Source organism: Zophobas morio, unplaced genomic scaffold, assembly GCF_036711695.1.
Source record: "Zophobas morio isolate AGI-343-1 ecotype UQ-CSIRO unplaced genomic scaffold, CSIRO_AGI_Zmor_V1 ptg000008l, whole genome shotgun sequence".
Taxonomy (NCBI): domain Eukaryota; kingdom Metazoa; phylum Arthropoda; class Insecta; order Coleoptera; family Tenebrionidae; genus Zophobas; species Zophobas morio.
Window position 1 is genome coordinate 5,505,180 of NW_026972113.1, and position 23,774 is coordinate 5,528,953.

The 23,774-nt window shown below is 31.0% G+C and overlaps 2 protein-coding genes across 3 annotated transcripts in view; one reads left to right on the forward strand and one right to left on the reverse strand.

Moving 5' to 3' along the window:
• The window catches only part of LOC135125139 (uncharacterized protein), a 275,297-nt gene that overhangs the window by 63,474 nt on the left and 188,049 nt on the right, over window positions 1-23,774 (forward strand). The window lies entirely within an intron of this gene.
• LOC135125137 (beta-glucuronidase-like) lies at window positions 11,366-13,670 on the reverse strand. The gene is made up of 5 exons (XM_064050493.1): window positions 13,224-13,670; window positions 13,003-13,169; window positions 11,909-12,956; window positions 11,719-11,857; window positions 11,366-11,671 (listed from the first exon to the last, which is right to left on the reverse strand). The coding sequence occupies exons 1-5, from the start codon at window positions 13,590-13,592 to the stop codon at window positions 11,490-11,492; spliced, it is 1,905 nt and encodes a 634-aa protein (XP_063906563.1). The 5' UTR covers window positions 13,593-13,670; the 3' UTR covers window positions 11,366-11,489.

The following is a 23,774-nucleotide window of genomic DNA, read 5'->3' on the forward strand; positions in this document are numbered from 1 at the left end:
TTTTTTTCGTTTTTTCATCTCCTTTATTTTTTCAATGCTTCTTTCGATTTTGCAATTTTTCAGTTTTTCGATTTTTAAGTTTCTCAATTTTTGAATTTTCCGCTTTTTCAAGTTTTCAAGTTCGTGATATCCAACTTTTAGTTTTTTCAAAGTTTTCATTTAGTACTTTTTCGTTTTTTTTTTACTTTTGAATTTTTCCAATTTTTTGATTAGAAAAGTTGAAAATCGTAAAAATGGAAAATCGAAAAATTGCAAATCGAAAAACTGAAAAATCGAATAGATGAAAAACTTGAAATCATCCAATAATTGCAAAATGGAAAAATTCAAAAATCATAGTAATGTTCTAATTGTAACAGCATACCTTTTTGTTTTTATTTTTATTTTTTTTTCCTTTATTATTACTATTATTATTAAGCTCGCATGTATTTGTATTTTTGTTCCCATAAGGACGTTTGTCTGTGGGAAAATAAACTACCATTATTATTATTATTATTATTATTATAAAAATGAAATTTTTTTTAAATTATGGAAGTAATATTTATTACATACTTAAAATGAAAACTAGAAAAATTGCAGATCAAGAAGAAGAAACGAAAAATTAAAAACTCGAGAAACTGAAAAATATAAAACTGAAAAAACAAAAAATTGAAAACTAGTGAAGTGCAAATTGAAGTGAAACTTAAAATATCCAAAAGTTAGAAAGTCGAAAAAATTAAAAATCTAAAAACAAAAACTCGAAAATCGAAGAATTGAAGAAACGAACAATTGAAATTGAAGCAAAAATAAAAAATCGAAAGATTGAAAAATCGAAAAATTGTAAAAATTGAAACCGAAAATTTGAAGAAATTAAAAACTGAAAAAATTGACAATTGCCAAGTCGAAAAAGTTTTAAAATCAAATAATTAAAATTTCTAAAATCGTAAAATTGAAAAAGTGAAAATTTTTAAAAATGATCAAAATTACATATTCATAATGAAAACTAGAAAATTTGCAAATCAAAAATTGAAGAAACAAAAAAATTGCAAAATCATGAAACTAAAAAATCTAAAATTGGAAAATTTTACATTGAAAAAAAGAAAAATGATTAATAAAGAAAACACTGAAAAACCAGATAAAAAAGAAAAAAAAAAGCAAAACGAAAAATTTGAAATTGAAAAATTGAAGACATGAAAATGAAAAGAAAAAATTAAAAATCGAAAAATTGAAAATTCGTGAAACTGCAAATTGAAAAATTACAAACTCTGAAAATTGAAACATTCAAAAGTTGGAAAACTGAAAAATTCAAAGACGGAAACTCGAAAACTTGCAATCGTAATGTTGAAACGAAAAGTTGAAAAAATTGAAATTGAAAAAATAAAAAGATTATTAAATTGGAATATTGAAAAAGCGAAAAATTGTAATAAAGAAGAATTAAAAGTTGAATCAATGAAAAAATAGTTGAAGATGGAAAAAATTCTAAAATCGAAAATTGAAAAATTTCAAATATCATTGTCATTATGACATATTTAAAATAAAAAAAAATTGAAGAATGAAGTATTAAAAAATCGACCAAAAGTTGAAAAATTTGACAGAAAAAAAGAAAAATTATAAAATCTGAACATTGAAAAACCGAAAAATTGAGAAAATAAAAAACTAAAGCGTAACCGAAGAGTGCAAATAAATTGAAGACAGAAAATTGAAAAATCGAAAAATTTAAAAAAATTAAAATTGAGGAAACAAAATAATGATAAAATCGGAACATTTAAATATCGAAAAATTGTAAAATGAAGGAAATATAAAATCTTTCGAATTGAAAAATCGAAAAAATTAAAAATCGAAAAAATTGAACAAGCGAAAATTTTTAAAAATTATCAAAATTACATATTCATAATGAAAACTAGAAAATGTGCAAATTAGAAATTGAAGAAACAAAAAATTGAAAAATAATGGAACAAAAAAATCTAAAATTGAAAAAACGAAAAATTGAAAAATCAAAAAATTGAAAAATTTTACATTGAAAAAAGGAAAATTATTAATTATGGGAACACTGAAAAACCAGAAAAAACGAAAAATTTGAATTCGAAAAATTGAAGACAATAAAAGATTAAAACTGAGTTAGAAAAATACATAATTATAAAATCGTAACACTGAAACATTGAAAAATTATAAAAATGAAACAAACACAAAACTTAATCGAAAATATTAAGAAATGAAAAATTGAAAAGATAAACATTGAAATTTAAGTCGAAAAATTGCAAAAACTAAATATGTATTGAAGAAACAAGAAAAATCAAAAATTGAAAAATCGCAAATCGAAAAATTGAAAAAATAAAGAAAAACTTGTGAATCGAAAAATTGCACTATGTAACAACTGAAAAAATCAAAAGTTGGAAAATTCAAAACTGAAAATTTTGAAATTGAAGAAAAAATTGAAATATCCAAAAGTTGAAAAATCTAAAAATTGAAAAAATTCGACACCGAACAAAGGAAAATTATAAAATCAGAATATTGAAACACCGAAAAATTGAAAAAATAAAAAGAATGCAAGTAAATTGAAGACATAGAAAATTGAAAAATCAAAAAATTAAAAAAAATTAAAATTGAGGAAACAAAATAATGATAAAATCGGAACATTTAAACATCGAGAAATTGTAAAATGAATGAAATATAAAATCTTTCGAATCGAAAAATCGAAAAAATTGAAGAAGCGAAAATTTTTAAAAATCATCAAAATTACATATTCATAATGAAAACTAGAAAATTTGGAAATTAGAAATTGAAGTAACAAAAAATTGAAAAATAATGGAACAAAAAAATCTAAACTTGAAACAACGAAAAATTGAAAAATTTTACATTGAAAAAAGGAAAATTATTAATTAAGGAAACATTGAAAAACCAGAAAAAGGAAAAATTTGAATTCGAAAAATTGAAGACAATGAAAAATTAAAATTGAGGAAAAAAAAATACATAATTATAAAATCGTAACACTGAAACATTGAAAAATTGGGAATTGAAAATATTAAAAAATGAAAAATTTAAAAGATAGGTAAACATTGAAATTTAAGTCGAAAAACTGCAAAAACTAAATATGTATTGAAGAAACAAGAAAAATCAAAAACTGAAAAATCGCGCATCGAAAAATTGAAGAAACAAAAAATTGAAAATATAAAGAAAATGAAAAACCGAAATAAATACTTACGAATCGAAAAACTGCAATATGTAACAACTGAAATTGAAAAAAAAAATTAAATATCCAAAAATTGAAAAATCTAAAAACTGAAAAATTTGACAGCGAAAAAAGAAAAATTATAAAATCAGAATATTGAAAAAGCAAAAAATTGAAAAAATATACCGAAACCAAAGAGTAGAAATATAGGAAAAAAAGCGAAACGAAAAATTTTAAATTCGTGAAACTGCAATTTGAAAAATTACAAACTCTAAAAAACTGAAAAATCCAAAGACGGAAACTCGAAAACTTGCAATCGTAAAGTTGAAACGAAAAATTGAAAAAATTGAAATTGAAAAAATAAAAAGATTATTAAATTGAAATATTGAAAAAGCGAAAAACTGCAATAAAGAAGAAAATAAAAAACTGAAACAAATATTTAATGAAACTATAAAGTGAAGAATCGAAAAATTAAAAATTAAAAGTAGAATCAATTGAAAAAACAGTTGAAAATGGAAAAGTCGTAAAATCGAAAATTGAAAAATTTGAAATATCAGTATCATTATGACATATTTAAAATGAAAAAAATTGAAAAACGAAGTATTAAAAAATCGATCAAAAGTTGAAAAATTTGACAAACAAAAAAAGAAAAATTATAAAATCTGAACATTGAAAAATCGAAAAATTTAAAAAAATTAAAATTGAGGACTTTCTGTCGAAATAACCTTCGACCGATTTTTTTTAATAGCCGACACTTCATAATCCTCCCTTATCGACGTAACCCGACTCCTCCCCAGACGTGAATACGCTTTTTTCCGCCACCATCTGTACAGAGCCCGTACTCGCTCGACTCCAGCACCCCACGTCCACCCAGATGATTTACCTCCCATCATTACGTCCTCAAAGCCCTCCATCGAATCAATAAATCCATAAATCGCGGCATGTGCGCGTCCTCCCCCGCTCGCAAAAAATTGCCCAGCGGTCGCAAAAAACGCTGATCAATCGGTCGCATCACGTGTCGTAATTTTGCCGTTTTCCAAGGAAAAAAATCAACGATTTTCCTTTCTGTTCGACGAAACACCTGCAAGCGCGGAAAACTGCACGACACCACTTTGTGATGGAACACGAGCACTCAAAGCTTTAATGAAGTTCAGGGTTCATGTGATTCCCATTTTAGCTCTTTGATCAGCGGAGGGCGATTAGGATATGTTGAACTGTGGCTAGGGAATGGGTGTATTACGTACGAGGAGAGACCGGAAAATAAATAATGGTTTCAAGATTTTTTTTTAAATCCAGAATTATTTTCCTTTGTTTCCGGCTTCTTAACTTTGAACTGTTTCGCACCTTCAAAACCACGTTTAACCATGTCATCGCCAGATTTTCTTCGCAGTCCGAATTTAAAAAAAATGAAAATTCCGGGCTGAAAATCGTTTCTCGGGTGTTTGTACAACTGGCCGGGTTTCGTTTTTCTGATCTCTCGACTTTGTTCGGATGTAGAAAGTCGGCTTTGTGGGTTACTGTTGGCAGGCAGTAATTTTTTTATTGTTACTTCTTGCTGCAGGGTCGGCAGCTCGTAAAACGATGTTCATTATTTTTTGTGGTACACGATGGTAAAGTAAAATTGGCCTGGAAATTCGTTTTCATGCATACGGTATGTGTTCTTTTCGGGATATTATATTTTCAAATATATACAAAGTATTAGCATATGTATGTGGGGAGTTTGTTGATGTAAGCAAATAAAGTTCGTGAGGGTGTTCCGATATTGATAATATCAATTTTGGGGTTCGTGTATAGGAAAAGTGTACATGGGGTATGTGACCGCAATAAAATTTTCGATGGGTTTGGCTGAAATTGAAAGTGTAAAGATGCATGGATTTGCTTCGTAAAAAGTGTCATCAACGTACGCGTTTGTGTTAGACTTTTTTAAAGCCGATAGCAAAAGTGGCGCAGTCGGTAGGATGCAAAAAATTTCGTTGGAAATTAAGGAATTCCATACTCCGAATATGATTTTTCACTCCTTCCACCTCCCGATATTTACGACCAATTTAACCCCAGCATTCAATAACAATCACTTCTTCCCCAAACACCATTTCCATTCGGTTCGTAAGCCCCGAATTAAATCGTGATCGATGTTTCTAGATGGCGCAATAAACCGAATTTACTGTCGAGTCGTAAACATTTTTTTTTAGAGATAGGTAACCTGCGACGCAACACGCACACGATAAAGAAAATTTTCCTCTCTTCTGTCCTCCCGAACGTCGCAACTTTTATTTGACAATTCCGCCATAAATTTTCCTTTGCATCCTTGCAAAACGAGGAGAATGCGATCCTGTCGTGTATATTTCATAGCGAACGGTTAGAAAAAAGCGCAGATTTACAACGTTTTACGTATGTATCGGGGTCGTTTCGGCAGAAGGGTGTGCTATATCGGAATTCTGATCTCGTCACATCCACATGTCCCATTCGGGGGTTGTTTGTGGCAGGAAGGGCGAAAATTATGACGGTTTAACGGGGGATTATCATCGCATGATGATAACGAATTGGAATTAGCTACAATTTGGGGGATGGATGATGATGGCAGGAAATTTAATGGACGCAGTTTAAGTTTCAAGGCGCACAATTAATGAAAATTAGGGCGCAAACGCGTCGGACACTGCATTTCTGTTTTATTCATTACACTTGATTTGGCTGCGTTAATTTCGCGCCGGAAAAATGAATCACGATGGTCGCACACGATTATAACCCTTAGGAACGGGGTCATAAGGCTCACTATTACCGATTTTTTGTGGAAGCGATTTTGGTTTTTTATCGTTGCAGTGGAGCGAGTTCGTTGTTCGATAACCCAAAATGCCATTTTGCATAAAAATAAATAAAATAAATGGCGATTGTGAACAGAGATCTCGGCGGACTGAAAGCGCTCCGACTTTACAAACAAAATCGTGTTTAACTCGTTTGGTGAGATTGTTTTAGACGTTTGTCTTTCCATTGATCAAATATTCTCTTTAGTAGCTCAAATTAAACTTGGGATTTATTCATTGGATGGAAGCTGGGTTCGTAAATAAAGGTGATTGCAGTGGCGTCTTGGAATAACGGCGTGATTTTTTTGTCTGTTTAGTTCGTTTAGGAGGCCACAATTGCAGTAATTAAACACATTAAGCTTGAGGATTTGTTGCCTGACTAATTATTGGACTGCTGCGTCGACATTGTCGGTGCACTGGGAGTAAGTTTCATTGCATCAGATAAAGTTATCGTGTTCAGCTTATTTGCATGAATAGTAGAGATTTAATTACGAGATTTATGGGTGCTTTCTAGTTCGTATTAATTAAAAGCTTAACACCCTGAGGTGCCCATAATTTCGCCAAATAGTGTATTATTGTCTTATTAAAATAATAGTAATATTTATACTAATTAACGTCATCTCAAAATTTTGGCGATAAATTCTACCCAAAACGTACAAAATGTGATGAGTTTTTACTTATGATTTATAATTGCATTCATATTTTTTAGATTTGCTTAAACAGGTGGTTCCAAAAAATTAGTGAATGAGTTACCTTATTTTAATTTTTAATGCTTCAATGTTTCGTTTAGTCATTTTTTTCGATTTTTCAACTTCTCGGTTTTACATTTTTTTGGTTTTTCAGTTTTTCCAGTTTTAAGAATTTCAATTTTTCGATTCTTTTTTCGATTTTTTAATTTTTTGATTTCACGATTTATGGAGATTTCGATGTTCCGATTTTTCGATTATTCACTTTCCCAATTTTTCGATTTTTCGATTTTTTTGCATCTTTTTGGAGTATTCCGATTTTTCGATTTTCCGACTTTTCGATTTTTCGATCCCTTGATGTTTCGATTTCTCCATTTTTTTTAATTTTTGGATTCTTCGATTCTTTGAAGTTTTTTGATTTTCCAATTTTTCAAAGTCCCGATTTTTTAATTTTTCGATTTTCCAATTTTTCAATTCTTCGATTTCCCAATTTTTCAACTTATTAATTTTGGGATTTTTCAGTTTTTCAATTCAGTTTTTCGATTTTTCAATTTTTCAATTTTCCGATTTTTCGTTGTTTTCAGTTCAGATTTTTGAGTGTTTTCAATTCAAATTTTTTGTTTTTGGGCTAATTTCCCGATTTTTTGATTACTCGTTATCTTGATATTTCGATTTTTCGAAGTTTTAATTTTTCAATATTTCAATTCTGGGAGCTTTCATTTTTTTAATTCGATTTTTCGATTTTTCAATTTTTCAATTTTTGAAATTTTCGACTTTTACTTTTCCATTTTTTGATTTCTCGACTGTCCAGTGTTTTGTTTTCTCGTTTTCTCGATTTTTCGAATTTTCTGTTTTTCTGTTCTGTAATTTTTCAATTTTTCGACTTCTCGGTTTCAGATTTTTCGGTTTTTCAAATTTTCGATTTTTAAGATTTTTTATTTTTTATTTTTCAACTTTTCGATTTCAGGATTTATTAAGATTCCAATGTTTCGTTCTTTGAATTTTTCAGTTTCTCCATTTTCAAATTTTCGACTACTGGATTTCTCAATTTTTCAATTTTTGGCTTTTTCACGTTTTCATTTTGGGCCTTCCTGAATTTTCAATTTCTCAATTTATCCATTAATCGATTTTTATTTCGATTTTTCGATTGCTAAATTTTCCGATTTTTCGATTTTCGATCATTTTCTATTTTAAATTTTTCAATTTTTAATTTTTCTATTTTTTGATTTTGGGCCAATTTCTCAACTTTTCGATTTCTCGGTTTTTTTGATTTTTCTATTTCCCAATTTTTCAACTTTTCAGTTTTGGGATTCTTCAGTTTCTTGATTTTTCAGTTTTTCAATCCCTCAATTTTTGATTTTTCCAATTCTAGACGTTCTCGATTTTTATTTCGATTTTTCAATTTTCGATCATTTTCTATTTTAAATTTTTCAATTTTTAATTTTTATATTTTTCGATTTTGGGCTAATTTCGCAACTTTTCGATTTTTCAGTGTTTTAATTTTTCAGTTTTTGTATGTTTGATTTTTCGTTTTAGAGGCTTTTTGATTTTTCTATTTCCCAATTTTTCAGCATTTCAGTTTTGGGAGTGTTCAATTTCTTGATTTTTCAGCTTTTCAATCCCTCAATTTTTGATTTTTCCATTTCTAGAAGTTTCGATTTCTCGTTTTTTCGATTTCGTTTTACGATTTTTTGATGTTCCTATTTCCCAATTTTTTAATTTTTCAACATATGAAGTTTACTATGCCAGTGTTGTTATTTTTTAATTTTTCGATTTTTCAAATTTTCGACTTTTCGATATTTTGATTTTTTTCATTTCTTGATTTCTCGAATATTCAATGTTTCAATTTATCCACTATCTTTCAGTTTTTTAATTCAATTTTTCGATGAATCAATTTTTTTTATGTCAGTTACAGTATTTTTCAATTTTTCTATTTTTAAAATTTTTTATTTTGCCATTTTTCAACTTTTTGATTTGATGATTTCTCGAGATTCCAATTTTTCGATTTTTCAGTTTCTCTATTTTTCAAATTTTTGACTACTCGATTTCCCAATTTTTCGATTCTTCATTTTGTCAATTCTTCAATTTTTCTATTTTTCGCTTTTTCAATTTTGAGCCTTCCTGAATTTTCGATTTCTCAATTTCTCGATTAATGGCTTTTTATTTCGATTTTTTGATTGCTAAATTTTCCGATTTTTCGATTTATCAATTTTTCGCGTTTCGATCGTTTTCCATTTTAAATTTTTCAATTTCTCAATTTTTCAAATTTTCGACTTTTTGATATTTCGATTTTTTCATTTCTTGATTTTTCGAATTTTCAATGTTTCAATTGATCCACTTCTCTATTTCTCAATTTTTGTATTTTCAGTTTTTCCGTTCAAATTTTCGATTTTCCTGTTTGGCAATTTTTGGGATATCTAAATGTTTCGATTTTTCGATTTCTAAATTTTCCGATTTTTCGTTGTTTTTAGTTTTTAATTTTTATTTTGCCATTTTTCAACTTTTCAATTTCATGAGTTCTCGAGATTTCAATGTTTCGATTTTTCAGTTTCTCAATTTTTCAAATTTTTGACTACTCGATTTCCTAATTTTTCGATTTTTCATTTTTTCAATTTTGAGCCTTCCTGAATTTTCGATTTCTCAATTTTTCGATTAATCGATTTTAATTTCGATTTTTCGATTGCTAAATTTTCCGATTTTTCGATTTATCATTTTTTCGATTTTCGATCGTTTTCCATTTTAAATTTTTCAATTTTTAATGTTTCGATTTTTCGATTTTGCTCTAATTTCCCGACTTATTTTTCAATTTTTCGATTTTTGAATTTTTCGATTTTTTAGTTCCTCCATTTTTCAAATTTTCGACTGCTCGATTTCCCAATTTTTCGGTTTTTCATTTCGTCAATTCTTCAATTTTTCGATTTTTCACTTTTTCAATTTTGAGCCTTCCCTGACTGATTTTTCAATTTCTCAATTTTTTAAATTTTCGACTTTTCGATATTTTGATTTTTTCATTTGTTGATTTCTCGAATTTTCATTGTTTCAATTCATCCACTTCTCTATTTCGCAATTTTTGTATTTTTCAATTTTTCGATTTTTAAAATTTTTATTTTGCTATTTTTCAACTTTTCGATTTCATGAGTTCTCGAGATTCCAATGTTTCGATTTTTCAGTTTCTCAATTTTTCAAATTTTTCGATTAATCGATTTTTATTTCGATTTTTCGATTGCTAAATTTTCCGATTTTTCAGTTTTTCGATTTTCGATCGTTTTCCATTTTAAATGTTTCAATTTTTAATTTTTCGATTTTTCGACTTTGGGCTAATTTCCCGAATTTTCGATTTCTCAATGTTTTGATTTTTTAGTTTTTCTGTTTCATTTTTCGATTTCTCGGTTTTTCAATACTGACTTTTCGATTTTTCAATTTCTCAATTTTCCGACTTTTCGATATTTTGATTTTTTCATTCTCGAATTTTCAATGTTTCAATTTATCCAGTTCTCTATTTCTCAGTTTTTGTATTTTCAGTTTTTCCGTTCAATTTATCGATTTTTCAGTTTTGCAATTTTTGATTTAACTAAATGTTTCGATTTTTCGATCGCTAAATTTTCCGATTTTTTGTTGTTTTTAGTTTTACGATTTTTGATTTTTTTAAGTTTAAATTTTTTTATTTTTAATTTTTTTACTTTGGTCCAATTTCCCGACTTTTCGATTATTTGTTCTTTTGATATTTCGTTTTCTCATTGTTTTAATTTTCCATCATTTCAATTTTGGGATCTTTCAGTTTTTTAATTCAATTTTCGATTACACAATTTTTCAATGTCAGTTTTAGTATTTTTCAATTTTTCGATTTTTACAATTTTTTATTTTGCCATTTTTCAACTTTTCGATTTCATGAGTTTTTCGATTTTTCAGTTTCTCTATTTTAAAAATTTTTGACTACTCGATTTCCCAATTTTTCGAGTCATTTTGTCAATTCTTCAATTTTTCGATTTTTCACTTTTTCAATTTTGAGCCTTCCTGAATTTTCGATTTCTCAATTTCTTAATTAATCTATCGTTTTCCATTTAAAATTTTTCAATTTTTAATTTTTCGATTTTTCGATTTTGCTCTAATTTTTCGACTTTTCGATTTCTCAATGTTTTAGTTTTTCAGTTTTTCTGTTTGATTTTTCAATTTCTCGGTTTTTTGATTTTTCTATTTCCCAGTTTTTCAACAATGTTTCAATTTATAGGCTTCTCTATTTCTCAATTTTTCGATTTTCAGTTTTCGATTCAATTTTTCAATTTTTGATTTATGGAAATACTGTTATTTTTCAATTTTCATTTTACACTAAATAAAATAAGTCAGTGAAATGGAAAAATAAGGTGGGCGGGGCTAAATTCAGGTTACTTCCAGTTTTATGAGAAAGCAGTAGCCCCGCCCACACACCCCTTTTTCGTTCCAGTGACTACTCTTAATATTTTTCGGTACTAGCATAGCAAGTTTTAGCCCCGCCCACCCACCGTTTTTTTATAGAAAATATGTCATCTACCAAAATCAATCTTATCTGAACAAGTACTAGCCCCGCCCACCCACCCCCTCTTCTCCTTCTAACGACAAATTTTATTTCTGTTTAGTATAAGATCATTCATTTTATTCAAATCGCATAAAATCAATCTCTGTAAAGGAGAAAGGGTGGGTGGGCGGGGCTAATTATGTTCTTCTGTCGACTGGGAGTGGGAGTAGAAACTAGTAATAGGTCAGGTCCAAAAAGCCAATTTAATGATTTTTGACAAAATTAATTGTTATTTGTCAATTCCCACCATGGAAATACAAAGAACAAGAACCACATTTAAAAATAAACATTGTGTAAAGTACTATCTTTCATAGTTCATCTCTTGCAGTACCGCTTCCAAAAATGTAGTCCTCAAGATCGTCAGGTACTTCAGCGTTATCTAAATATTGTGCCAAAGCCCAATAGCGCTTCCTCAGGAAGTGAGCACCACCTTTTGGTTGCCTGTTCCTAGTAAATATGCCCTTCTTATTCCCTCCGACGCGCATAAAAGCTACAAATCAAGATTAACTAAAACCCTCACACCAAATTCTTCATTACTTTGATCCGTGTTGAAATCAGTGAAATTCCAAATCATTTCACCAATGAAAAAACCTTCCTCCCTCATTTCGTCGAAAGCCTGGAAGTACTTACTAAGTATAGCTTCTTGGAACTCCTCTGACCACATGAAGTTCGGTACCTGCAAAACATACTCGTACTGTATAAAAACCTCAATTGTGTCCAAACTCACCGAATGGTACCCTTCTAAAGTATCAGCACCATACTCGGCTATAATAACTGGTATATTGTGAAGTTCGTTCCACCTTCGTGCCACTTTCGTAACTTCATTAATAACAATATCGAGATCTCCGGGCTCAAAGTACCACCCATGGTACACATTACAAGACGCTATATCCAAAAACTGCCCAGAATGGTCGTCGTCAGGTTGCTGGAAGTTGTCAACCGTCACAGGACGAGTACTATCCAAGCTCTTGATGTGTGCGACTATCTGCCTGTAGTAGTCCTCGGACTCTTGGTACTGCGTCCTGGGTTCGTTCGAAGCCGACCAAATTATAACTGCGGGTCGGTTTTTGTCCCTCTGGATCATTTCAGTCAGCGATTTTTTATGGTTCTCGAGTAATTCACTCGTGAAGTTTTCGGTATTGACAGCTGGACTTTCATCTATGATCATAATCCCTAACTCGTCTGCCAAATCCATGATTTCTTCGGCGTACGGATAGTGGGAGGTACGGTACGAATTAGCTCCGATCCATTGGATTAGGTTGTAGTCCCGAATGATCAAAGGCAAATCTAAACCTTTACCTCTAATGTCAGAGTCTTCGTGGCGACCAAAACCACGCAAGTAGATGGGTTTATCGTTGATTTTCACACTTTTGGAGTCCCAAGTGATGGTACGGATACCGATGGGTAGCGAGTACTTGTCGATGAGAGTACCAGAAGGATCGATAAGTTGGATTTGGAGGGTGTACAGGTAACCCGGGTTGGGGTCCATGAGGTAAGGCCACCACAAGCTGGCGTTTTGGACGGTGAGAGTACCTTGTAGTACCGCGTCGGAGACTACTTCGGTACCTGTTTTATCGAAAAGGGTGACTCTTGCAGTGACGGTGTCGCTACCTTCGACAACCACTGAATAGTTTATTAAACCGTTGGTACCATCAATGTCGGTTGTAACTGTTACATCGTCTATGTAAGTTTGTGGAGTTGTGTAAAGTACGACCGGACGATCAATCCCCGCGTAGTTAAAAAAATCAAAAGTGTAGGTTTGTTTGACTCGTCCACTGAAACCACACGTGAGTTTCTGTCGTTTTATTCCGCGGTACTCACCTTTCTAGAGTTGTAACAGTACCCTGAGGAATCGTCGCTTCAAGTAAAGTGTTATCAACAGCTACTGTAATTGTGTTTTCTTCACCATACACAACGATAGTTGATATGTCGGCTTGGAATGGCAAGTGACCGATGTCGTGCGTGGTAGCTAATTTGCCATTAACCCACTAAGTATAACAACGGTACTTACAATATCACCTGATTTATGACAAAGTACTTACGACTTCGGCTCCTCGACACACTGACGCAAACCTAATCCAAACCTTTAGTCCGTCCCACGACGCCGGTATGAAAAATTTGCGTTGGTACCAAACGGGTCCTACATGGTCTCTAAGGTCACTACTAGTACCTACGTCGTTGTAGCTCGATGGTACCGCCATTTTCTGGATGGTTATGTCGTCTGACGCTCTAAAGTCGATGTCGTACCATTTCTCGTTGTGGCCACGGAAAGGGTTAGTGTCGTTGGTTAAAGCAAAACTCCAGAGGCCGTCTAGACTGACTAGTTGTCGACTTTCGGATGCTCGAGGGTAGAGAATACCGGATTCGGTACCACCAAGCAGCCAAGTGGCGACCACAATTAGCAAAAGCATTTTGTAAAGGTACTCACCGATCAAAACGCTTTGTTTTGAATGGTACCACCGTGACGGATTGTCGATTTATAATTGAGTTGGAGTGGTTATCTTTTACATATTTATCTATAAGTCCTCGATGTGTCATTTTATATTTTAATGAACTAAGTAGTACTAGATTTTGTGCTTACAAAAATTTGGTGTAGATTTTCTGATAAGAGACTAATCATAGTAATTTATCTTCCAGTCGCTGATTTATTACGAGTGAATCATTATTATTATCGCATTAGGTGGATCTTTTAATTGTGTTTTTGTTCTTTGTCAAAAACAGCACCCATTTGTAATGTTATTTTCAGAATTAAATTATATTAGTTATCAGTAGAGAGTGGATTTATAAGCGCAAAACAATTAAGAATAAGCGCTTAAATAAGCACAACATTTTCAATAAAAAAGTTTTATTTTAAGCAAAAAAGCATTAAATAAGCATAACACTTTCATTAAAAAAGTTTTATTTTAAGCAAAAAAGCATTAAAAACATAATCGTATTACAAATCAAAGAACACTTCTTAGAACTTTGGATAAAATATTATTAGAATAATCCTAGACTTTATATTTTACACACGTATTTCAGTTTTCTTTAAAACAATTTATGATTGTAATATGTTCCAAGTTGTCCACTGTAAAATTTTTTCGCCGATCATTTAAAATGTGTTTAAAATTGGAGAATGTGCGTTCAACATCCACACTCGTTGTTGGCGCAAATTTGAATTTTGCAACTAATGTTTTTACCATTTGCCACTAATTTATTAACAGTAGGAAATTGCAAACGTATTCCTTCAGCCACTCTGTTTTTTTTTGAACGTTTTTTCTTGGGAGAATTTGAAAAAACAACTTTGGGGCTCCTGGTGTCTTTTTTGGATAGAATTTGGAACAATCTGGGACTCCTGAAGGTTTGTTTTTTTCTTGTAAGAATTTTGAATAATCTGGGGCCCCTTGAAGGTTTTGTCGTGGTAGAATTTGAAACAACTTTGAGGGCCTTGGTGTCTTTTTGGGTAGAATTTGGTAGTTTGGGGCTCCTTGAAGGTTTTTTTTTTTGGTAGAATTTGAAACAATCTGAAAGTCCTTGAAGGTTTTTTCGTGGTAGAATTTATAACGATTTCGGGGCCCTGATGTCTTTTTTCGGTAGGATTTTTGATATTCTGGGAGCTCTGAAGGTTTTTTTTCATGAATTTGGATGAATTTGGGGACCCTTGAAGGTTTTTTTCTTGATATAATTTGAAACAACGTTGAGGGCCTTGGTGTCTTTTTGGGCAGAATTTGGTACAATTTGGGGCCCCTTGAAGATTTTTCTGGAAGCCCCTGAAGGTTTTTTTCGCAGTAGAATTTATAACAATTTTGGGGGCCCTGATGTCTTTTTTGGGTAGAATTTTTAATAATCGGGGAATCCTGAAGGTTTTTTTTTGATGAATTTGGGGTCCCTGAAGGTAGAAATTTGAAACAACTTTGAGGGCCTTGGTGCCTTTTTTTGGGTAGAATTTGGTACAATTGGGGGCCCCTTGAAGGTTTTTCTGGGAGCCCCTGAAGGTTTTTTTTTTTGAAAAATTTGAAATAATCTGGGGAATCTGAATTTTTTTTTTAGAAGAAGTTGGAATAATCTAAGGCCTCTTGAAGGTTTGTTTTTTCGTAGAATTTGAAACAACTTTGAGGGCCTTGGTGTCTTTTTTGGGTAGAATTTTTAATAATCGGGGAATCCTGAAGGTTTTTTTTTGATGAATTTGGGGTCCCTGAAGGTAGAAATTTGAAACAACTTTGAGGGCCTTGGTGCCTTTTTTTGGGTAGAATTTGGTACAATTGGGGGCCCCTTGAAGGTTTTTCTGGGAGCCCCTGAAGGTTTTTTTTTTTTGAACAATTTGAAATAATCTGGGGAATCTGATTTTTTTTTTTAGAAGAAGTTGGAATAATCTAAGGCCTCTTGAAGGTTTGTTTTTTGGTAGAATTTGAAACAACTTTGAGGGCCTTGGTGTCTTTTTTGGGTAGAATTTGGGACCCCTTGAAGTTTTTTTTTGTTTTTGAAAAATTTGAAATAATTTGGGGACTGAAGTTTTTTTTTTCGGAAGAATTTGGAAAAATCCAAGGCCTTGAAGGTTTTTTTCTTGGTAAAATTTGAAAAAACAACTTTGAGGCTCCTAGTGTCTTTTTTGGATAGAATTTGGAACAATCTGCGACTCCTGAAGGTTTGTTTTTTTCTTGGAAGAATTTTGAATAATCTGGGGCCCCTTGAAGGTTTTATCGTGGTAGAATTTATAACGATTTCGGGGCCCTGATGTCTTTTTTCGGTAGAATTTTTAATAATCTGGGAGCCCTGAAGGTTTTTTTTCATGAATTTGGATGAATTTGGGGACTCTTGAAGGTTTTTTTCTTGATAGAATTTGAAACAACGTTGAAGGCCTTGGTGTCTTTTTGGGTAGAATTTGGTACAATTTGGGGCCCCTTGAAGGTTTTTCTGGAACCCCTTGAAGGTTTTTTTTTTGGTAGAATTTGAAACAATTTGGAAGCCCTTGAAGGTTTTTTCGTGGTAGAATTTATAACGATTTAGGGGCCCTGATGTCTTTTTTCGGTAGGATTTTTAATAATCTGGAAGCCCTGAAGGTTTTTTTTTTGATGAATTTGGGGACCCTTGAAGGTTTTTTTCTTGATAGAATTTGAAACAACTTTGAGGGCCTTGGTGTCTTTTTGGGTAGAATTTGGTAGTTTGGGGCTCCTTGAACGTTTTTTTTTTTTTTTTGGTAGAATTTGAAACAATCTGAAAGCCCTTGAAGGTTTTTTCGTGGTAGAATTTATAACGATTTCGGGGCCCTGATGTCTTTTTTCGGTAGGATTTTTGATAATCTGGGAGCCCTGAAGGTTTTTTTTCATGAATTTGGATGAATTTGGGGACCCTTGAAGGTTTTTTTCTTGATACAATTTGAAACAACGTTGAGGGCCTTGGTGTCTTTTTGGGCAGAATTTGGTACAATTTGGGGCCCCTTGAAGATTTTTCTGGAAGCCCCTGAAGGTTTTTTCGTAGTAGAATTTATAACAATTTTGGGGGCCCTGATGTCTTTTTTGGGTAGAATTTTTAATAATCGGGGAACCCTGAAGGTTTTTTTTTTATGAATTTGGGGTCCCTGAAGGTAGAAATTTGAAACAACTTTGAGGGCCTCGGTGCCTTTTTTTGGGTAGAATTTGGTACAATTGGGGGCCCCTTGAAGGTTTTTCTGGGAGCCCCTGAAGGTTTTTTTTTTTTTGAAAAATTTGAAATAATCTGGGGAATCTGAATTTTTTTTTTTTAGAAGAAGTTGGAATAATCTAAGGCCTCTTGAAGGTTTGTTTTTTGGTAGAATTTGAAACAACTTTGAGGACCTTGGTGTCTTTTTTTGGGTAGAATTTGGGACCCCTTGAAGTTTTTTTTTTGTTTTTGAAGAATTTGAAATAATCTGGGGACTGAAGTTTTTTTTTTGGAAGAATGTGGAAAAATCCAAGGCCTTGAAGGTTTTTTTCTTGGTAAAATTTGAAACAATCTCGAAGCCTTTGAAGGTTTTTTCTTAGTAGAATTTAAAACAACTTCGGCGGCCTTGGTGTCTGTTTTGGGTAGAATTTGAAAGATCTGGGAGCCCCTGAAGGTTTTTTTTACATTTACAAATCTGGTAATCGTATTGCCATTTGTTTTATCTAACATTTTCAAACTTACTACATACCCTCGACTAGGGAAATTTTCATTTAAGATTCCAACAATTAAACTTGCCACGTATCTTCCACAACTATCGGTTGTTTCATCGACAGCGAACCATAAATAATTATCTCCAGTGCGATGTTTAATTTCGTTGTAAACTTGCTGAAACACTGGGCCTACATAATTTTTTCGGAGAGTACTTTCAACCGGAATATGTCGATTGCAGTGTTTTTCAAAAATTCTTGAAGAGAGCCTTTCTCTAATTTTTTTAAAAGTATGTTGGACTGGATCATCATTTTACATAAATCGAAATTAAACTGAAACTGCTCATGTTTTGTGGAAGTAGATGCAACAGATTCATGTATGGTCTGCTGTTTAATTTTAGAAACTTGAAACATTTTTTTCCTTTCTACATGAAGAGTCGTTCTGACATGTTGCGTCACGTTATATTTTTTATCACTTTGAATCTAAAACAACGTACATATACAGGATTAACAAAGGAAAATAGAAAAAAAATTAGTGGGCTTACGGTTTTCACAAAAGCTCTGCAGAATATTTTGTTGTTTTCTAATTTTAATTCTGGAAAATCCCTTATCCACTCATCCGGCGTCGATTTTACTTTCGGCATTCTTTTAAAATATTAGTAATATTACCAAAAAGAACTCAACATGTAACAAGGGAGAACCACATATAACACTGTACTACGACAGATGCGATAGACTGATGGTTGCGAAATAAACGGTTCATTTACTTAAAAGTTTCCATTAAAAAATTTTAAGGTAGGTAGTTGGGTACAATAATCCTTTTTTCTAGAAAATTTTCAACGGTCCTACCGCAAAATGCCGAAAAAAAACATCTGGTTAAAAGCTTTAATTCATTATCAACGGAAGTAAGGATTTAAAGTCATAAAATCTATGGAGTATTTTTTCAATTCTATAATAAAATTTTATTACCCAAACGACCGGAACCTATTCACAGAAAGGGTCTTGAGTAAGTGTACTTCAATGGTCAAGTCCAGGTAAAATGCATACGATACGATACGGCTAACTAACAAGTATTTGTCATCCCGGCAAGGCCGGCATTTGAACAAAATATGCATCAAAACTCATATTCGTCGAAAAAAGCATTAAATAAGCAAATAAGTTTTAATATGCATAAAATTGAAAAAAAAGCAAATAAGCATAAAAAAAATGTGTCAAATGACTCCAAATTGTATCATAGTTACAGATATAAAAAATTTTTGAAGTGCTTACATTTTTCACAAAAAGTATTAAACCTAGAAATCCGCTCTCTAGTCATCAGTCTGTATCACGTAGTACGATTGTTTCGAAATTTTTTGGCCTGATTCGAATTAAAAAAAATTCAAAAATCGTGCTACTTCTTATCGCTCAAAGAATGTTTCCATCTGGATTGGTGGTAATCCGGGTCGATTTTTCCTGTGAAAGTCTTCCATGAACAACGCAACGATAAACTCGACGTTCCTCTCGTTAATTCCTTACATAACACACAGACCGTGTAAGATTCACTTTTATCCATTGTCTGCACACTCGAAATTCCAACAATCGTCACACTTTCGCAATACAAACATTTCATCTTCAAGTTTAAATGGATACTCCTACAGTTTATTAATTTTTACGGCGGAGGGCTGGCATTTCTTCGCCCTCGACTCGCTCTTAATTAAATTTTGCTGGGAGAATAGCGTTTCGTAATTGTTGTGGGTAATGGGAAAGTACGTGTACACGGAGTGTAAGACGAGACGTTTGTCTAAATGTTCAAAAAGTGTGTGGCCAACTCAGAACGCGTCACTTTTTCAACCCGGTTATGATCAAAATGCACGAAATTGGCCGTAAATCACGAGTTTTGTCGGGTGTCCGACACTGTTATTGGAGCGGGTGATTCATTAGGATGTTTAAGAGCACCTGCGGACGAATTGATTTTGGTAATGATGTTGGGGGATGAATACCGAGAAGTTATTTTAGGAAATCAAATGTGAGCGAACGGGTCTGAATTAATCCAGATTATTCATCTCCGTTTCTTTTATTGTGTCGTTTTTTCTCATTAAAGCTGTATGAGTAGGCGATTCGTATCGAGATCGATGCCGAGAAAGATAAGTGTTTTTTCGTCTGAGGAGTTTTTGCTGGTGTCGCAGATTTCTAGGGAGGAGGTTTGATTAAGAGTTTTTTGAGGCAGTTTTGGTGGCAGGATTATTTGTTGTATATTTGTGCTTATATAGGGTGTTTCACGCAGAATTGTGTCATGTTTTTTCAACATTTCCGCCCGTCTGTCGGTCTGTTTGTCGTCCTTCGGTGTGTGTTGATTTTTATTAGACATGCATACATATATTAGGACGATTATGTAACGAAAATTTGGCGCACCACCAATGAGGATGACGTTATAAATTTCGCAAAATTTTTCAATTTTTTTTGGTTCAATTTTTCGATTTTTCAACTTCTCGGCTTTAGATTTTTCAGTTTTTCAGTTTCGCCAGTTATAAGAGTTTCAATTTTTCGATTTTTTTTTCGATTTCTCAATTTTTAGATTTCACGATTTATCAAGATTTCGATGTTTCGATTTTTCGATTGTTCAGTTTCCCAGTTTTTCGATCCTTGATTTTGTTACATCTTAAAATTTTTGGGCTATTCCGATTTTTCGATTTCTGGATTTTTCAATTTTTCGATTTCCCAATTTATCAACATTTTGGTTTTAGGATTCTTCAATCCCTCAATTTTTGATTTTTCCAATTCTAGATGTTTCGATTTCTCGTTTTTTCGATTTCTTTTTACGATTTTTTGATGTTCCTATTTCCCAATTTTTAATTTTTCAAAATATCAATTTTGGGATTTTTCAGTTTTTTAATTCAATTTTTCGATTACTCAATTTTTCTGTCAGTTTTGGTATTTGTCAATTATTCGATTTTTCAATTTCTCAGTGTTTCAGATTTTCGACTTTTCGATTTTTTCATTTCTTGCGTTTTTCAATGTTTCAATTTATCCACTTCTCTCTTTCTCAATTTTTCGATTTTCAGTTTTGCATTTCAATTTTTCAGTTTTTGATTTAACGATTGCTAAATTTTCCGATTTTGTTTCCATTTTTCTGATTTTCGATTTTTTTCAAGTTTACGTTTTTATATTTTTAACTTTTTTGATTTTGGGCTAAATTCCCGACTTTTTGATTATTCGTTCTCTCGATGTTGTAATTTGTCAACATTTCAGTTTTGGTATCTTTCAGTTGTTTAATTTAATTTTTCGAATTTTCTATTTTTTTGTTCTTTAATTTTTCGATTTTTTGACTTCTCGGTTTTAGATTTTTCGGTTTTTCAACATTTTGATTTTTAAAATTTTTTATTTTTTTATTTTTCAACTTTTCGACTTCACAATTTATCGATATTTCGATTTTTCAGTTTCTTTATTTTTTCAAATTTTCGACTACTCGATTTTTCAATTTTTCGATTTTTCAAATTTTCAATTTTGAGTCTTCCTGAATTTTCGATTCTTTTCTTTCTCAATTTCTCGATTAATCGATTTTTTATTTTTCGACTTTTCGAGTTCTCGATTTTTTGACTTCTCGGTTTTAGATTTTTCGTTTTTCGATTTTACGTTTTATAAAATTTTTAATTTTTCGATTTTACAATTTTTCAATTTCATCATTTACTGAGATATTTCGAATTTTCAATTGCAAAATTTTCCGATTTTTCGATTTATTAATTTTTTGAGTTTCGATCGTTTTCCATTTAAAATTTTCCGATTTTTGTGTTTGATTTTTCCATTTTTCGTTTTTTTGATTTTTCGATTTCCCAATTTTTCAACATTTCAGTTTTGGCAATTTTCAGTTTATTAATTTTTCAATTTTTTGATTTTGCAATTTCTCGATCTTCGAAATTTTTTTAATTTTCTTCAAATTTTCAATTACTCAATTTTTCGATTTTTTAATTTTTCGATTTCTCGATTTTTCATATTTTCGATTTCTCGATTTTTCGTTGTTTTAAGTTTTCCGATTTTTGATTTTTTCAATTTAAATTTTTTGATTTTGGGCTAATTTCCCGACTTTTCGGTTACTCGTTCTCTTGATATTTCGATTTCTTGATGTTTTAATTTTTCAACATTTCAAATTTGGGATCTTTCAGTTTTTTAATTCGATTTTTCGATTACTCAGTTTTTCAGTTTTGGTATTTTAAAATTTTTCAATTTCTCAATTTTTGAAATTTTGGACTTTTCGGTTTTTTGATTATTTCATTTCTTGGTTTCTCGACTTTTCAGTGTTTCAATTTATGCACTTCTCGATTTCTCAATTTTTGGATTTTCAGTTTTCGAATTCAGTTTTTCAATTTTTCATTTTTCAGTTTTTGGCGTTTCTAAATTTTCTACTTCTCGATTTCTCAATTTCTGGATTAATCGATTTTTTACTTTTCCATTTTTTGGATTTCTCGACTTTCCAGTGTTTTGTTTTCTCGATTTCTCGATTTTTCGAATTTTCTGTTTTTCTGTTCTTTAATTTTTCGGATTTTCAACATTTTGATTTTTAAAATTTTTTATTTTTACATTTTTCAACTTTTCGATTTCACAATTTATCGAGATTATTTTTCAAATTTTCGACTACACGATTTTTCAATTTTTCAATTTTTCGATTTTTCATTTTGTCAATTCTTCAATTTTTCGATTTTTCAATTTTGAGCCTTACTGAATTTTCGATTCTTCAATTTCTCGATTAATCGATTTTTTATTTTTCGACTCTTCGACTTCACGGTTTTAGATTTTTAATTTTTCGATTTTACAATTTTTCAATTTCATCATTTACCGAGATATTTCGAGTTTTCAATTGCTAAATTTTCAGATTTTTCGATTTTCCAATTTTTTGAGTTTCTATCGTTTTCCATTTTAAATTTTTCAATTTTAAATATTCCGATTTTTGTGTTTGATTTTTCCATTTTTCGTTTTTTTGGTTTTTCGATTTCCCAATTTTTCAACATTACAGTTTTGGGAATTTTCAGTTTTTTAATTTTCGATTATTTTATTTTTCCATTTTGTGATTTCTCGACATCCCAGTGTTTCGACTTATCGATTTCTCGATTTTTCGAATTTTCAGTTTTTCTGTTCGTCAACTTTTCGATTGTTAAAATTTAGAACTTTTCATTTTTACGATTTTTCGGTTTCATGATTTATAGAGATTTCAATGTTTCGATTTTTCACCTTTTTTCGATTTTTTGATTTTCCCATTGCTTGATTTCTCAACTTTTCAATGTTTAGGTTTCTCGATTTAGTAATTACCACTTTTGTTCGATTTTCCGTTTTTTACATCGATTTTTCGTTTTCTCAATTTTTCAATTAAACGAATTTTTAATTTTTTGACTTGTCGGATTCCCAATTTTCGACTTCTCGATTTTTTGTTTTCCTACTTTCCAGTGTTTCGATTTCTGGATTTCTCGATTTTTCAATTTTTCAATTTTTTGATTTTCGATTTTTCGATTGTTCGATTTTTCATTTTGTAAAATTTTTAATTTTCCGTATTTACAATTTCTCTATTTCATTATTTATCGGGAGGTTCGATTTTTCCATTGCTAAATTTTCGATTTTTATTTCCATTTTTCGATTGTTGTCCATTTTAAAATTTTGAACTTTTAATTTTTCCATTTTTTGTTTTATTTTGGGCTAATTTCCCGATTTCTCGATGTTTTAGTTTTTCAGTTTTTCTAGGTTTGATTTTTTGATTTCTCGGTTTTTTGATTTTTCGATTTCGCAATTCTTAGATTTTTTAAATTTTAGATGTTTCCGAATTTTTTAATTTTTCAGCATTTGAATTTTGGAAATTTTGAGTTAATTCTTGAATTTTTCGACTTTTGGACTTCTCAATTTGTTGATTTTCTGATTCCTTGATTTCTCGACCTTATGAGGTCGATTTCTCGTTTTTTCGATTTCTCAATTTTTCGATGAATCGATTATTTTATTTGTCCATTGTGTGATTTCTCGACATCCCAGTGTTTCGACTTCTCGATTTCTCGATTTTTCGAATTTTCAGTTTTTCTGTTCGTCAATTTTTCAATTTTTCGATTTTTAAAATTTAGAATTTTTCATTTTTACGATTTTTCGATTTCATGATTTATAGAGATTTCAATCTTTCGATTTTTGATTTCCCATTTCTTGATTTCTCAACTTTTCAATGTTTAGGTTTCTCGACTTGTCGATTCCCCGATTTTTCGATTTTTCAGTTTTTCGATTCAGTTGTTCGATTTCCGATTTTTTTTATTTCGATTTTTCGTTTTCTCAATTTTTCGAATAATCGATTTTTTATTTTTTTATTTTTCGGATTCCCGATTTTCGACTTCCCGATTTTTTTACTTTTGTACTTTCCAGTGTTTCGATTTCTGGATTTCTCGATTTTTTTATTTTTCAGTTTCTCGATTTTTCGATTTTGAGCTAACGTCCTGACTTCACGATTTCTTGATCTCTTGATGTTTCGACTTCTGAATGCTTAAGTTTTTCAATTTTTCGATTTTT

Excerpts from the sequence above, each read along its gene's own strand:
- LOC135125137 (XM_064050493.1), bottom strand. The coding sequence starts at position 13,592 with ATGCTTTTGCTAATTGTGGTCGCCACTTGGCTGCTTGGTGGTACCGAA. Across the intron at positions 12,957-13,002 it reads ACTGTTACAACTCTAGAAAG|TGGACGAGTCAAACAAACCT; the intron begins GTGAGTACCGCG and ends GTGTGGTTTCAG. Across the intron at positions 11,672-11,718 it reads TGATTTCAACACGGATCAAA|CTTTTATGCGCGTCGGAGGG; the intron begins GTAATGAAGAAT and ends CTTGATTTGTAG.